Raw genomic sequence first — 15,906 nt, forward strand, 5'->3', positions numbered from 1 at the left:
ATTCAGAGTAGACAATTTCCATATTCCATCGTGAGAAAACATCTAATGTTTTCTACCAGTAAAAGAATGTAATACTCACTTTATTCTTTTATTCAGAATGCCTTTACTGTAGCATTTACAGAATCAGCTTAGAATGCCTTGCCTGAAACATAACTTGAGATGCAGCAGAGCAAAACAGGAGTTCTATAACAAAAGCATCAGCTGAGCAGCATGAACAGAGAATGGACTCTGATGACATGGATAAAATCATCAGTAAACTCAAGGCCATGTGGAAGAAGATGGCAGAATCTACAGAATGTTATGAATACCAGGTAGAAAATTCTGGAAACAGATAAAAAAAAAATACAGAGAGCACCAATAGAAGTCAAGAACACAATGCAACACACACAAATAAAATCCAGCAGCAAAATTCTGGTACCCTTGTAATCTGCAAAAATTTAATTATTGTGATATGTGCTTATCACATTGCAGTAAGTACTTTCAGGCGAGGTGATGCAAAGCTAAAACTAATTCTGAAAACGTTTCTGGAAATGGTATTTATACTAGCCCACAATCCAGTCGGAGATCTAGCTTGAAGTCAAGGCTTTGTAGCTCTTGGGAACAAATAGCAACTGTTTACTGAAATGCAGAGTGAAGGTCAGAAAGCTACAAATAAGTTTGAGTTACTCAAATGCAGTCTCCAAAAGCAGCCCATGGTAGAAACAAAGCCAAGAGAGTCCAGGAAGACCAGAGAAAACTCAACCGAGACACGATGCATCTTTGAGACAGACTTTACCCTAAAAGCACTCTTATCAGCAACGATCAGGTTATTAGATTCCTGAAAAGGGCATGTGATGGGTATGTTCCCATCTCATAAGCAGATGGTTCAAGAAAAGCTTATATCTCATCCAGTTCAGATAAAACCAGGATTGTTTATCTGGTGTTCAAAACCACCAGATTGTTCCAGGTGTTCAAAAGAATGAGAATGAAATTATTATCACATGCAACAAGCATGAACAGGCAGAAATAAAGTATCACAGGGCAAAGTAGAAAGCACTTATCACTCACAAAAGACATGTAAAACCAAACAGATTTTTTCCTTCTAGACTGTTATTACATCCATAAGAGGAGAAATATAGAGAGTAGTATTGTACTGCTGTAGAAACAAAACGGTGATGTGAAGTTTCAACATAAATAAGCAGGGATTCCCCCAATTCTGCTGCTGAACCGCAAACTGCATATTAAGATCTCCAGAAAGGAACAGACTTTTAATACATGCCTCTTTAATGCTCAGAAAACTTCAAGGTTGTATTTAAGATAAAACTTCCATTTTTTTCTGGAAAAGTATAGTCTATACAGGCACATCTACAAGTATCCATCTCAAGAATTTAACTTCTTGAAACAAGGTTAGTTATTTCTCCATCTCTTCTTTCTGTAGCTATTCATAAAAGGACAAATTACAACTACTGGAAAATGCAGGCCTTGGGTAAAATCTCATATATTCAGCAGGGCTTATGAGAAACATAATTCAAAGGTCTCCAGGCTCTGGAGCCATATCCTCTAGATCATTACATTCAGCAGGTGAAAGCCATTGTCTACACAATTTTGGTGGTCAGATGATAAGGAACAAGACCATTTGGTGTTAAAAGTACCAAAGGCTAGCAGAGAGCCAGCAAGTCAACGGCACCATTCTATGGTAAGTTTGGCCATAAGCTGAACTAGCAGTGTTCTACTGAACTTTTGGGGTGCACTGCCATGACAGCAGCATGGAGAAAGCAATACCACGACTACCTATGCGATATACTATCACTTAAACATTTTTTTTGGCTACCAAACCATGAACCCTGCAGCTTCAAAGAAGAATTCGGGGGGGGGGGATTGATGTCACCATGCATGGGGTTTTTTTTTTCTTTTGGGGTTTCTCTTTTGGGTTGGGGGGGGGGTGTCTTAAGGTCTTAACTGAAGCTTCACATCCTCCATATTCTCAGTATAAATACCATTTAAAATTACATTCAGTAGTCTACTATTAAATGCTACAGATATGTCACCCATTGCAAGGACTGATTCTGATCTAAATGCATGACTTCTATATCAGAAGAAAACCCCAAAGAGAATTTACATATTTTTCATCTTGTTTCTGAAGAATATTCTCCTACCTGAAAACAGTCAATATCAGGTAACTAGTTAAGACTTTTAAAGTGGTGAATTGTTTTAGATCTTTTTACAGATTTTGTGATACTGATGAAAACAGTAACAGATAAATCAAAAAAAAAATAAGCTAATGGAAAAGGAGTCCAAGATTCTATTCGAACTCAAAGAATTAATTTGCTGCTCCTCCCCATGGAAGATTTTGACATGAAATGGCTATGTAACAGTGTGTGTGAGAAAACAGCAACTAAAATATCTTAGATAGCTACCTTCCTTTCCAATGTTACAAGTCTATAGCATAAGTTATATGCCATTACACAACCAGACCCAAGCTGTGCCTAAGCAAATATTAGTTCTCTAATTAGAACCAGTCACCCAATACAAACACACCTATATCATGCACTGTGATGTGGCACATCGATCACATAAAGTCACCACATGCACAATTGCTGCCTCTCCCACTGATACAACAAAAAAAACCACCCCACTTTACAGGAAGGGACTGAGATTATCAAGCTTCATAAGAATGGAGAAACCAACGCAGCCTCAAATGACATCTAATACTGCCTACGTTTCCCACTTACTGTGACATTGCATTCAAGGCACACCTCAAGTTACAGTTTTTCCACAACACATCAGCAATGCAGGCCATTCTGCAACTCTAACTTTTCTTTTTCTTTCCTTCACTCATCACTTCTGCATTTAGAGATATTAACACAGGATGTTAATCTGTGAACTCAGTCCTTCCTCTTTACGTGGTAACTACTTTCACAACTGCTGAAGAGCACAATGTCCTAAAAACAGCCAAGCAATAAAAATATCTCTTGAAAAATGTAATGACGTTGAGATATAAAATAAAAAGTTAGTTTACTTTGTTTCCCAGAGACTAACATTTTCTGTTTCCATTCAATTATTGCAATGCTTTAAATCCCACACTCAGTCTGTTTAAATAAACTGTGAAATACTTTAACTAGTTCAGAAATCTGAACCTAATCATAGTTTGTAATAAAGAAAATACCAAGATCTATACAAGCAAAGAAATTAGAGCAGCAGCCAGAAAATATGGCCTGAAGAAAAGCTACTGAGTGCAAGTCAGGAAGAAAAAGCAGATACGGGGAGAAAAGCTAACCTGGTATATAAAAAAAAAAAGAAGGGGGAAGTTGTTTTGCTGGTGAAAGTACAATTCTTTATAAGCATGGCTCTGTCTTGGATGGTCACATTTCATAGCTGCAGGAACAAATTTTTGCAAAGAATTATAAAATGCTGCAGCAGTAAAGTCATGCAAAGTGTTGATAAACACAAAGACATGTACATCTTGCCAACAGAGTACCAGAAAACAAGCAAGGTCCAATTATTTCAGAAAATAAAAAAAGCAAACTTAATTACACTTATTTGGAGATCATTGGAGCTTGCAGGATTCGGGGGTGGGGGGCAGGGGGAATCATAATGAAGAATTTGATCACCTTTGCAAAGCTGATCCTTCCCCCCACCCCACCCCCCGCCCCAGGTTTAGGCCACAAGAAGACTACTGTTTGCTAGCATAAAATTTTTATCATTTTAGATCTCTGAATGATTTTGCAGATGATTTTTTTTTTTTTTTCACACATAAGATATCATGCTGGTCTATCCAAATAATGGTGTAAATTAACACTATGAATATTAAGCCTTTTCATCAATAAAAACAAGTAGCCTTTATTCTCAATGTTAAAGATTACTTCAGAATGAAAAAATACAGATTGTTTTTCCTGCACCGTAACATTACACTGCAGATAGGAAATTATGTATTAACCTACTGAATCTTTCATTATAACCAGACCTACAATATGGACAATAGGTCATGGGATAAAAGAATCCTGAATCTGCACTTACTGAAAGGGTAACTAACCTTCCCATACTGTAACCAAACACAGATCCTCCTTCAAATACTAATACAAATCAATCTCCATAAAAGAGGAAAAATAAAAAATTCTTAAGGTAGGCAACAGATTCCAAACTGTGACTGTATTTTTACACTAGGAAGGGTGATACAGGCTCTTTTAAGACAGTAAAGAGTTAAAACAACTAAGTTTATATTTTTCATTAAAAAAGAATTGTCCAGAATATAAAAACTGGAATGTCTGCAGTCACAATTCAAGCTGCTTACTAACTCAAAACAGGGTTTGATTGAGTTTTGAAGAGCATTTTTGTTTATGAAATAAAAAAAACCCACAAAACTGTTTCTCATGTTCACCACAGCCAATTTCTGAATTTAGCATGCAGTGAGCTTTTCAGCAGGAGGTTGGAAGAGAGGCCTCCAGAGATCCCTTCCAACTGAACTACTCTACAATTTCATTACTGAAATCAGCTGTTACAGAATGAAAAGCGACTACTGCAAAAAAGCACAGATTTGTTTTAATGACATTGCTTTGTATTACTGTAAAGCAGAAAAAGCAAGCCTCAAGAATTTAAGAGTTAGAAAATATAACACCCAGTTCTATACAGCTCCTAGTATATCCACAGATGACAACTGCACAAAGTATGTACATGAAGATCAGTGTTTAGACAGGAAAATTTTGTTTCTCCTTACCAATGTAAAAGGACTTCAATATTTGTACTGTTCTGTAGTGATAATATTCATGTATGACTTGATAGAGGAGATACATTACAGCAGAGCTGCTTGTGATTCAGCAAATAATTGGCAATGCTTATGGATTCTATAGACCTTCTTGACAAATAATGCAATAAAAGAATAATTTAAGCACTGAAGATTTAAATTATTTTCATCCTCTATCCTACACTTACGTTCTATGCTATGAGGCAAAAAATATAAATGTTAAAATATATTCGTGAATTTAGGTACTTATAAATCTTACAGAAAGTGAGGATTATGCATTAAAATGTTCTAGCTACACTGTTTCAAAATTGTTTACCTGACTAAACAATTTGACAAACAACTAAATTTTTGCCAGAGAAGTTAATTAACTTTTTAAAGTCAAGCTCCAGACTCTTCAACTTCTTACTAATTGTTTTGACCCAAGGAGTACTAAAAGCAAAGGCAGCTAAGAGCAGAGTTCAACAGAGGAAGTAGTAGCTCGTTCCACCTATCAATGTTCTTTGTCTACTTTGCTATGATACTGCTGTCTCAGATTAGGCAAGGCAAGCATATTTTCCATGCAATACATGATTCTCATTTTCATCTCCCTCCTAAATATATGCCCCTCTAATGAGGGGACTCCAAGGCAGACCTTCTGTTCACTCCATCCTCTTAACAAAAACAGTCATCTTTCACTTCAGCATCTTACCATATGTGATGCATGCGTAAGATTGCAGCAGCAATGGTGGTAATACAACTAGTTTCAAACCACATGCATTCTTGCTTGTTAGGTACACACAGCAGTTTAAACACAGACTAAAGAGTTAAAAATAAAAGGCCACTGGTAAGCTTCATTAATAGGATGTTCCTCTGCTGTTCAAAAGGAAAAAAGTGAGCTGAAAAGTTTTGGTCTTAAAGTAACTTGGTCGAAACAAAACTCAAGACATTTTTTAGACAGAAACTTCTAACCACAGACAGTAGTCTATTACTTTACTATTGTATGACCAGTCAAATGAGTCCCTGTTCCACACCAATGGTACCCATGGTTTTTATTCTATTAATTGCTTTTTCTGAAGAGGACGACAGAGGAAGTAAGCAGCATTATTTTTTTTTTCTTCCTTAAGCCTACTACAACTTTCCCAAAAGGTTAGAGTCATCCCTCCTTAATAAGAAAATGTTTTGGTTTTGTTTATCAGCATTCCTGTATCAAAGAAAGAAAAATATTCTGTTGAGAAGTACCCTCATCAGGGAGCTGAAAGAAGAAAAACATGTCTAACATAAGGTAGTCCCGCAAGGAGCAGGGAGTTGGACTCATGATCCTTACGGGTCCCTTCCAACTCAAGATATTCTATGATTCTATGAACTCTAACAACTCTGTTTACTATTACATGTTGTAAAGCTGTCTTCGTTGCACCTCAAGATGTTGGGACTGTGCTTAACTTACGGCTACAGCCCCCAAAGAAACTACTTGGAAAAACCTCGTTAGGTTTATTTTCATACTAACTGGACTGGCATGCATCAAGTTTCTTTTCTTATCAAGAAACTTCAGGGAATTTCAGCCAATTCATGTACTATTACCTCAGCGTGCTCAGTTTTTCTATACGAGTTACTTCCAGCAGCTCTCTTCAGAGGAACTTCACTAAAATAAGACACTTCCGCATATTAGTAACTGCTGAATAACACAGTTTAAGAGCATATAATAAAACGCTCAACACAGACTGTAACTGAACTGCTATTTTAGCCAGGTAAATCGACTGAAGGCTTGTATGGGGCCAGGTTAAGTATATTCTAGAAGCACAACAGCAGCCAATCCTCAGGCAGATGACTCGTCATAAATATGAATGATCGCTCACCTAGAGACTACCAGAGACTAAGCGGCGATACCCCTGCATACCGTCAAGACGGAGGGACGCAAGCAAGCCTAACGTTAACGGGGCTGATACGCACCGGGATACCGTCGGCCCCAAACCGAACCCCGCAGCGAATCCTAGCCGTGTATTTATTCGCTACACGCGACGGCGTGGGGAGGAGAGCCCGCCAAGGGCTCCGTCGCCTACGGCGCCCAGCGGAGCGCCCCAGCCCCGCTGCCTCGGCGGCCGTTACCTCAGCGGCCGCCCCCCTCCGCGCCACGGCAGCGCGGCGGCCAGCCGCCCCCCCCGCCCCCTCTCCCTCCTCTGCCCCGGGGAGGAGGCAAGTCCCCCGCCGCTTTACGAACACGCCCTGCTCGGCACGGACCCAGGGAGGGTGAAGCTTCGCGGGCCCCCCCCCCTTCCCCTCCCTCGCCGCCACCGCAGCCCTCGGGCCCCGGGCCGGCAGCGGGCGCCGCGCGTGCGGCGGGGCCGCCAGCCGAGCGCGGGTGGAAGAGCTCTCCCCTCCGCTAACGGCGGCGGGGGGGGGGGGGAGCCAAGTTTCAGCGGGGAGGGCGCGAAGGGAGGAAGAGGAAAGCGAGCGACGGGGAAGGAGGAAGGCCGGGAGGGGGCAGGGGATGCTGCCGCGCCGACACGCCCCGCCGCCAGGCTGCCGAGCAAATGGGGCTCAGCGCAGGGGGCTGCATTTGGAGAGCGAGGGGGAGGGGAAGGAAGCGAGGCGGCAGCTCCCCCGCACAATGGCCGCCCGCCCGCCCTCCCCCCTCCTTCCCTCCCTCCCTCCCTCCCTCTCCCCCCCACGCTCGGGCTGCCGCATCCCCCGCGGGGGACGCGGGCGCAGGCCCCGCGACGCGCCCGGCCTCCCCCGTACCTGCAGCGTCACCTCCTCGGGTCTCCAGTGGGGCCGCAGGCGGCGCAGGAGCTGCAGGGCGCCCTGGCGGTAGCCGGGCCCCTCCCGCTCGCTGACAGTGATGTCCAGCTTGGGCACCTCCGGGGAGCCGGGCGGGACGTGGATGTAGTTGGACATGGCGGCGGGCGGGACGCGGCACGGGGCGACACGGGCGGGCGGCTCTTGCTGGCGTCTCCTCCGCGGCGGAGCCGGCAACTGAGGGGGAAATTTCCACTTGGGCTCTCGATAAAGCGGCTCCACCTCCCCCCGGCTGCGGCGCGGAGCAGCCTGGGAGAGCGGGCGGGGCCTGGCGGCCCCCTCCCCCGCCTCCCTCCCCCGCGCTCCTCACCTGCCGCCCGCCGCCGCCTCCGCTCCCTCCGCGGCCTCCCACCTGCCCGCCGCCGCCTCTCCCTCCGCGGCCTGCCGCGCCTCCCACCTGCCCGCCGCCGGAGCCCACGGCCGCGGGGCCGCCGGGGAGGCGGTCCATAAAAGCTCCTCGCAGCTGTGGAGGGGGAGCCGCGAAGGCGGCCGGCGCGGGAGAGCGGCCCCCCAGCCGCCGCCCGCTCCCCGGGCGAGCGGGGCGTGAAGGAATGCGGCCGGCAGCTGCCGCGGCGCCGCCCAGTCAATCGCCGGGCAAGTGACCGGTTTCAGCCCGCTGTACTTTGATACCGTTTGTGGCCCCTTAGGGCACCGAGAAGGTACTACGCTACGCGCCCGCCCTGATCTAAACATCTTCGTAAAGATCATCCTTGTCATGAGCAGTACAGAACAGTTACGGTCTTTTTTTTTTTTTCCCCCTGTTTTATGCTGAAAACCTTGCTACCTTGAAGTTGCGTTACTTTCGGGCAAAACAAACCAGCCCTGACTACATCACAGCAATTTTACCGATCAAGCAAAAAGGGGAAAAAAGAAACAAATGATTCTGTCTCTTTTAGAAATATTTTGATGCTGCCCCTAACATTCCTACAAGTACTTGCCTCCTGTCACATTCTGTGATCTTCCCACGTAGGAAACGCTGAAGACTCGAGAAGTTCCTCTGTTATAAAGCAAGTTTATTAGGTTAGCCTAAGACACAAGAACTATGCAAACAGAACAATGGCTGGTCTCTTCCCTGAAGAGTTGTTACTCTAAACAGACCCAAATCAGGGGAAAGGGGCGTAATTTATGCACAAAATGAACAATGTCATGAGGGAAACAGCTAGTTCTATAGGTTCAGTTCTCATTAATTTCATACACATTCCACCAAAAGTGGAGTGCATTAGTAACCTTTCCACTGTGTCATCTATGACCATCTACTTGTGAATGTGTCTTGTCTTTTACCAAGAATGGCTGTTGTCACCACCAACGGGTTTTGCATGACCTCACTATGTAAGTGCATCATCACTTCTATTCCTATTATTTCTGTTAAGCACCTCACCTTATCCCAATATTTCTTCTTTGTTCACTCACCTCTATGCCTTTCCCTTCAGACAGGATTAAACATCTGGAATAATCTGTCAACAATTTTTCATGTAATTTCCTTCTTAAATCTTTTTTCTCTTACTCCTCATGATCATTAATCTTAGCATTCTCTTCCATCTAAACTTTGGTTCAGACCAACTGTTTAAAACCTTTACAGCCAGGAATCCATCTTTGTGAGAGTTCAGTAAAAAAAATTTCCTTCTGTTGTATTCAAAATGAAAATATAATGTTTATGGTTGGTGTTATTAGTGTAAATATGTTATTCTATGTTAATAGCCTTTTTCTATCAAGGATTGAATGGGTAAGAATATAGGGGTCTGAATCAAATTTCAAGTGTCATAAAATTTCCAGACCTAAATGTTATAGCTTGAGTACATTTCTAATGGTAATATGCTTTTGGCTTGTCTTTGTTTAAATCTGCTCCCTAAGAAAACCTGTTGCAAGTTTTATAACCCTCTTTCCTGTGATTTTGTGTCTGTCTTTTATATACACCAACTCACCACTTTCTTAAAATCTTCTTTCTCCACCTCACCTGACTGGACCTACCCATTTGTTCCATTAGCCTACTCCACTTTTTCTTCTTTAAAAGTGAGGGCATTTTGAAAGTTAAATTCTTTTTTTATTTGAAAAGAAGATTTCTTTAAACACACTCGCCTTTATACATTGTTCAGTCCTATAAGTTAGTATTACCACAGGAGCATGGTATCACTCTATCTGATCAAGCATGTGATACACGGTGCCCTCTGCTTCTGCTTAGGCAGTTTGGTAGATGATAAACTAAGACTTATTTATGGATTAAGGGCAAAGTGACATTTTTGTTGAAATAAAATATCAAAGGTTGAATGCTCCAGCTTCCATATGTTAATTTGAACAAGAACTGGTCTAAACAGAGATTCAATCTTGCCAACTCTGAACATAATACTCCTACCAGAAGCTTTCAGTTGTTAACTCTTGAGAAGCCTTGCTAACTTACCCAAGCCTGACTAAATTTCCAGAAGTTGGCTGTGAGTATATTTTAAACATAAATGGAGGAAGTTGGAGCAGTCACGGTGCTTAGATTGTTTGGGAATTAAGGGAACTAAACTTCTGCCTACAAAATATTTATCAAATAGATGAAAGAACCAAGAGCACTTAGGCAGTAGCACCTTCATCTTTCTGATCATGGTATAAAGACACATCCTTTTTGCTTGTCCTCATGCTGCATTGGGAATTCTTAATTCCTGTTTTAAAACAGTTCAATAAAAGTTATAGCTAGCTACTCACCCTGTTTCCTTTCCTTTTTACCTTTCGTTACCTGCAAAGCTTTGCTGTGTCCAAATCAAACCCCAGAAAACATCTTCTGAAGAATAGGACTCTTTCTCAAGTTTCCAAGAATAGTATTTTCTTCCTTTTTGAAAAATTTGTTTTCCTTTTTCTTTTCCCTCCTCCTGACACCTGTACCCTACAAACTGTGAAATTCATTAATAAGAACTCTAGTGGGTTCCTCACAGGCTACAAAGTGTTCAGGTCAGCTGTAGACTTGTTCTTAGAAAGACCTGATGTGACATGAAGTAAGGGCTCAGGAATAAAAAGAACATGTTTTCTTTTAATGCCTGATATTTTTGTAGGTAGACCATACTAAATTAAAGTAATTCTAAGGCTGACCATAGATGTACACAACATGGAACTGAAGAAAACAGGGTGCTTTAATTCTCTCCCGGGCCTGTGCTCTACCAGGCGGTGGGGGTACTGACTACATACAGCCTGTCTGACCTGCTTATCCTCACTGTTCTGCCATTCTCTTTTCCTTCTTCTGCTCATCAGAAACCAGGTTGTGCCATTTCATTTATTCCTACATTTTTCACCTTGCCTTTAGGTCAGTGCTGGAAGCTTTATAAGATCTTATTAAAAAAAAAAAAAAAAACAAAAAAACCACCACACAAAGGAAAGAGCAACATCAGGCTCAGAACCAGTTTTAACTTCCCAGGTGCAGTTCTCCTAGCTGCTTTCCAAACCCAGTAATTCAGTAATTGCTTCAGAAGAACTTAGTGCATAAATGTGACTATAAATGGGAAATGTATCCCTTCTAGCCATAATTAATTTTAATAACACTTTGCATAGCAGAGAGTCTCAAAATACTTTCTATTGTCCTAATCTCACAAATAAAAAAATTGAGTCATCAGAAGGTTAAACCTGCCATTAGACCAGTCAGTCAGTGAGCCTGGAAATAATTTTTTTAACTTCTAGTCCAGCCCTTTGATCGCAGGCTCTCTTCAGTGCTTTAAAGAATGTCATCTCTGTTGATTATCCAGCATGTATTATTTGTGTCAAGATGAATCACATCTCTGTACACAGAGTGTTAAACTGTAATTCAACTCTTATATTTATTTATTTATTTATTATATCGATTTTTAAAGTGCCTGGTGCCCTAGCATCCATATTGATTTACCAGCAACAACTGTTGACACACAAAGTTGATAGTTCTGTCATATGTTTATTGTACTCTATAAACAGATTTCATTTCAATCTTGGTGAAGACTAGCTTGAAATATATTCTTTTATAAAAATCTTGACAGTTTACAAATTTCTCTAAGATGGATACTGCTTGGTATGTTGTTGAAATGGTAAAAATCCTTCTCTTGTGCAAGTTGCTTGACAGAATAATAGGTTATAGCTTTTTCAAGTATATTTTGAAAGCTACATACGATAGCAGAGTAAAAGCATTGATGTTCACTGCAGTTTTATGGCTTAATTTTCTATTAGGCTACCAATTAGTGACACTCATTTGACACATTCCATGCGATAACCTAGTTCCTGAGTATCTAAGCCCTATTTTTTCCAACACGGGAGTGGTGCAGTGTGTAATGTAACGTGGTAACAGATGTGATTACATGTGAAATAGCTTAGTGGTTTCCAGCTCTTTCAGCTTTTCAGGGTTTCACCTGGAAACCTCAGAAGTTTCTGGTGGAAGTCTGGACATCTGTGCCAATAGGCTTGGTTACCTCCAAGGCCCCTTGAGATGAACTCACAGGTGTCTTCCCTCTGTGCTGTCTCTAGCTCTGAGTCCATGAACTCTAGGTTGAAGTGCCCTGAGTAGTTATCCAGTTACATGTCCTGCAGGAAACCTAAGCAAACTACGCAAAACCATTAAATGTGCATGTTAATTATTCTCAGTTCAGTGAAGAGACAAAACCTGACAAAACCTGCTTAAGTTAGTAGGACCAAATACATGCTCATGCTGAAGCAGGCGCTAAATCAAAATGAGCAGCTTAGCAAGGAATTCTGCAATTTCTCCATGTGGGTGGGGCTAAACTGTACATTTGTTTAGGGCTATTTATAAAACATTATAGCCACTGGGTATAAAGAAAGAAGAGAAAAATCTTCATACTAATTACATTACTCAAAAATACAGGTTAAATAAAGCAGCACGAAATCATAATTAACACCAGTGTCTGCATTCATTTTTATAAACATATCTGTATTTTAAAATACAAAGAGTAATTACAAGTTGACTGATCCTTGACTAAACTTGAACTGTACATGTGTCCAATGATTTACCATATCCTGGTGTTTTTCTCAAGGGCAACAAATACACATACTGTGTAAGTACCCAGAAAGAGTCTACTTAGGCAGATTTAGGACGCCTTGCATGCAAGAATAAATTCACCTGCAGCAATATAAGAGGAGGAATAGAATGGCTTTGGTATCTTCTAGAAATTTAAGCTTTTCTAACTTTTTATTGACTAATCAAACATCCTCTATGAAGAAAAGTTATAAACCTCAGCAATTTGAAACACTCTCTGTGAACAAAGACAATATCAAATGTGCATTTAAATGGTATGCAAGCTTGTAAAGGAAGCCCAGAATAATTTTTCCTATTTTTAAGGTACTATCAGAATGCCATTCTGTATTCTCTAGTGAAATCTCTAATCAATTCTATAGCATAAAAATTGCGGGGGGAAGTTAGCTGAACTAAATTAAAACAATTAAAAAATGTGTACAGAATTATCTTGAGAGACTGAGAGTATGGTTATCACATATAAATGACAGCCAATTCACATTCAACCTGAATCAATAATAAAGAAGAAGGAAAGCCAAAGAAGGGTGGCAAAGAGGGGAGATGAGAGGGAGAAGGGAAAGGAAAGAGCAGGAAATTGTTGTGATTCTGTGTCAGTGAGAGAAGAAACTACTAAACTGGCTTAAGCGTCTTCCTCACAAAAACACCATTCCCAGCAATTTTCTTGGTAGTCTCAAGAAGTCAAGGACTGAAAAACCCACAGAAATTATGTAGAAATTATGCTACTTTCTCGTGCTTATATCCAGTTCCTTTACGTCAAGTTGATAGATAACCAGGAGGGCTCTGGACAACACTACTGCATCCTCCTCCTAAGTATTTGAGCTTCTGTGCTGAGGCCTGCGTGCCTAGTAGTCTCCAAGCTGGATGCTCTTTCGGTGCCCTTGTGTGCATCTTTTCTCTCAGCCTTACTTCCATCTGTGTTTATAGCCTATTTCCTACCAAATTAAGGATTCATTTCCTACTTTGTGTCTGTCCTCCCTTAGTAACTTGAGGAGGAACAACTTTAGAATTTCACTGGGACTTTAAATCCCAAAGATAGTTTTAAATCCTGTAACTGGGAATTACTGAACAGGTGGAAAGAATCATTATTATTTCTCACTGAAAGAAAGGATAGTCGAGCTAAGCTTTTATCCGTTCTCTTGCTGCTGTTGAAGTAACTTGTTTGGGTTTTGTCTCTATATTTGCCAGTTCTCAGCTGGGTAGAAGGGAGAGGTCCCTTTACCTTTGAAAGGTGCGTAATCCCAGTTTCTCTGGATTAACATTGAGTAGCATAACCTAATTTAGTATCCCCTGCTCAGACTTTGCCTCTTTTTTTTGCTTTTAATTGCCCTGCCTTGTTTCTCATGTAGTGTCATGCTTTTGTCCTTTCCTGCTGGTAGAGTGGAAGTATGCAGCTCCTTCATGAAGGACTTCCACTGTGTCCAAGGAACAAGCAACGGCACCCCAAATTAGTCCATGGCTCTGCAGTCATTTTCCTTTTCCGAAGCTCTTCTTTTTGTTCTACAATAGACACGCTTCTTTTTGCTTTTTTCTTTGGGTTTTTTTTCACTGCCTTTTGGGTTTTTTCTTTTGTCGTTGTTTTTAGCCAATTTCTGTTTCCCTGTTGTCTTCTCCTTCTGTTGTTGTATACCAGGCTGGTTAAAATCAGTTACGCCGGAGGAGCAGACCTTTGAGCAGCCCGTTCAGCTTCCATCGCCGTCACCAGGAACACCACCGGTTACTTCATTAGGAGCCAAATGAAGTGAAACGGGCCACGTACAGGTGTACGGTCACATGAGCTTGGATTAAAGTTCAGAGCGGAGCGCTGCTCCCTCGCTGCTGTCACCCCCACCCAGTGATGGTGCAAATTCCACCCACGTCTTGGGGTGCAGCACCTGGCAGTGCCCTGGGGGCCAGGGGCTATGGAGCTCCCCCCGGGGTGCTGGGGCTGGGCTCATCCCACTGCCCCTGCCAAGGAGCAGGGTGTTGGGGGGCTGAAATGGGATCCTGGGGAGGCTGGGCTGGGCCATTAAAGCCCACGCGTGCCCCAGGGTCTGGCAGCACCCTCCCTGGTTCCACCCTGGAGCAAAACTACCTGCTCTCAAGGGGGTAGGGCAAAAGGAAATCTGACTTTCAGAGGGGCAGACTCCTATTTCCATTCTGAACCTGCAAGCTGTAGGTCACCATCGCCGGCTGCCTTTGACAGTCCTACAGATTTTATTGTTTTCAGTATTGCTTATTTCATTATTTGTCCTACAGATTTGATTTACTCCTGAGGCGTTGAATCTTAGGGGGCTTGCCAAAGAAGTACAGTGGGCATAAGAGAAGAATGGCTCAGAACCGCCTGATATTTAATCATAGGCTGTAAATGCCTTTTACAGACTTCTCTGTTTGCAACTGTTGCTAAGCATGGGAAATTACCGAATTAGTCAGCTTCATTTGTATTTTTGTTAAGGGAGAGCTTGGAACATTAATTAAAATACATTTCAAGTTTAGGGATAATAAAGCTATGTATTCCCATTGGAAAATTAAAATGATAATACGATAAAAAAATAAATACAATGTAATAGAACGATAGCAAATATACCAAGGATGAAAGGCCAAACTTAGCCAAAGCCTCTGTCTTCCCCTCCATAGAGTTGCAGAGCTCAACAACTGCAAAAGCACAGAGGACTGCAGGGGAAGAGAATTGCTTCCCCAGCTCGGACAACAAGCCATAAGCAAGCAGGAGGGTAATCAAGGAGAAAAGTAGCAAGAGTTGCTACTACAAGAACATCGTGTCTTACTAGGAAGTCCCAGTGCAAGTGGAATTCAGAGTTTAAGTTTTATCAGAACACCTTGAAAGAGAACTGGAAGCCTCAACTGCAGTGTAAGCAAACACATACTCTTAATCATTACCAGCCTTCCTAAATTCTGTTTCTTTCTCATCTTCCCTTAAAATATTTTGATTTGTGCAGCAGATTGAATTCTGCAGTCTTTACACTTGAAGATGTGACAACGTTTCTGGTTTGTTTGAATCCGCAAAACTTTTAACAAGTGAAAAGGAAAGAATATTCATTCCGGCCCTCCCCCCCCCCAAAGCACCAGAGGTGCGGAGTAATGCCTCTGGTTCCTTCTCACACACTGGAATTTTGCATTTCTATGTCAGCTGGGCCTCCCTGCCTGCAATCCCTGAAGGCTGAGGTTCACCCAGAGTACAGCAGAAAATCTTTTGCAAGCAGGTTGCAACTGCAGCATTTTGTTTCACTGTGATCCATGTATCTTCTGCCTCAATGTTATGCTGAGAGTTACATTTTTATCTCGACTTTAAGTTTCTAAGTGAGCAATTTAAGTGAGCAAGTTTCTAAGTTTCTAATTTTTATTTAGAAGATACTGTTTTTTCCCTGGTATCCATTACAATTGGCTGTGCTTCGAGTATGTCAGGAGCTTAGTCAGCTGTTAGTGCAACTGAAACTTG

General features: G+C 41.9%; 1 protein-coding gene across 2 annotated transcripts in view; it reads right to left on the bottom strand.

The window, feature by feature from the left end:
* ETNK1 (ethanolamine kinase 1) overlaps nt 1-7,734 on the bottom strand; it is a 35,140-nt gene extending 27,406 nt beyond the window's left edge. For both annotated transcript variants that reach the window (XR_003927105.2, XM_030040365.2), the window contains exon 1: nt 7,436-7,734. Coding sequence is in view for 1 of the 2 variants with exons in the window: in XM_030040365.2 (XP_029896225.1) it covers nt 7,436-7,591 (156 nt within the window). In the remaining variant the exon portion in view is untranslated. The remainder of the gene's footprint in view (nt 1-7,435) is intronic.
* Between the last annotated feature and the right edge of the window lie 8,172 nt (nt 7,735-15,906).

Source organism: Aquila chrysaetos, chromosome 17, assembly GCF_900496995.4.
Source record: "Aquila chrysaetos chrysaetos chromosome 17, bAquChr1.4, whole genome shotgun sequence".
NCBI lineage: Eukaryota > Metazoa > Chordata > Aves > Accipitriformes > Accipitridae > Aquila > Aquila chrysaetos.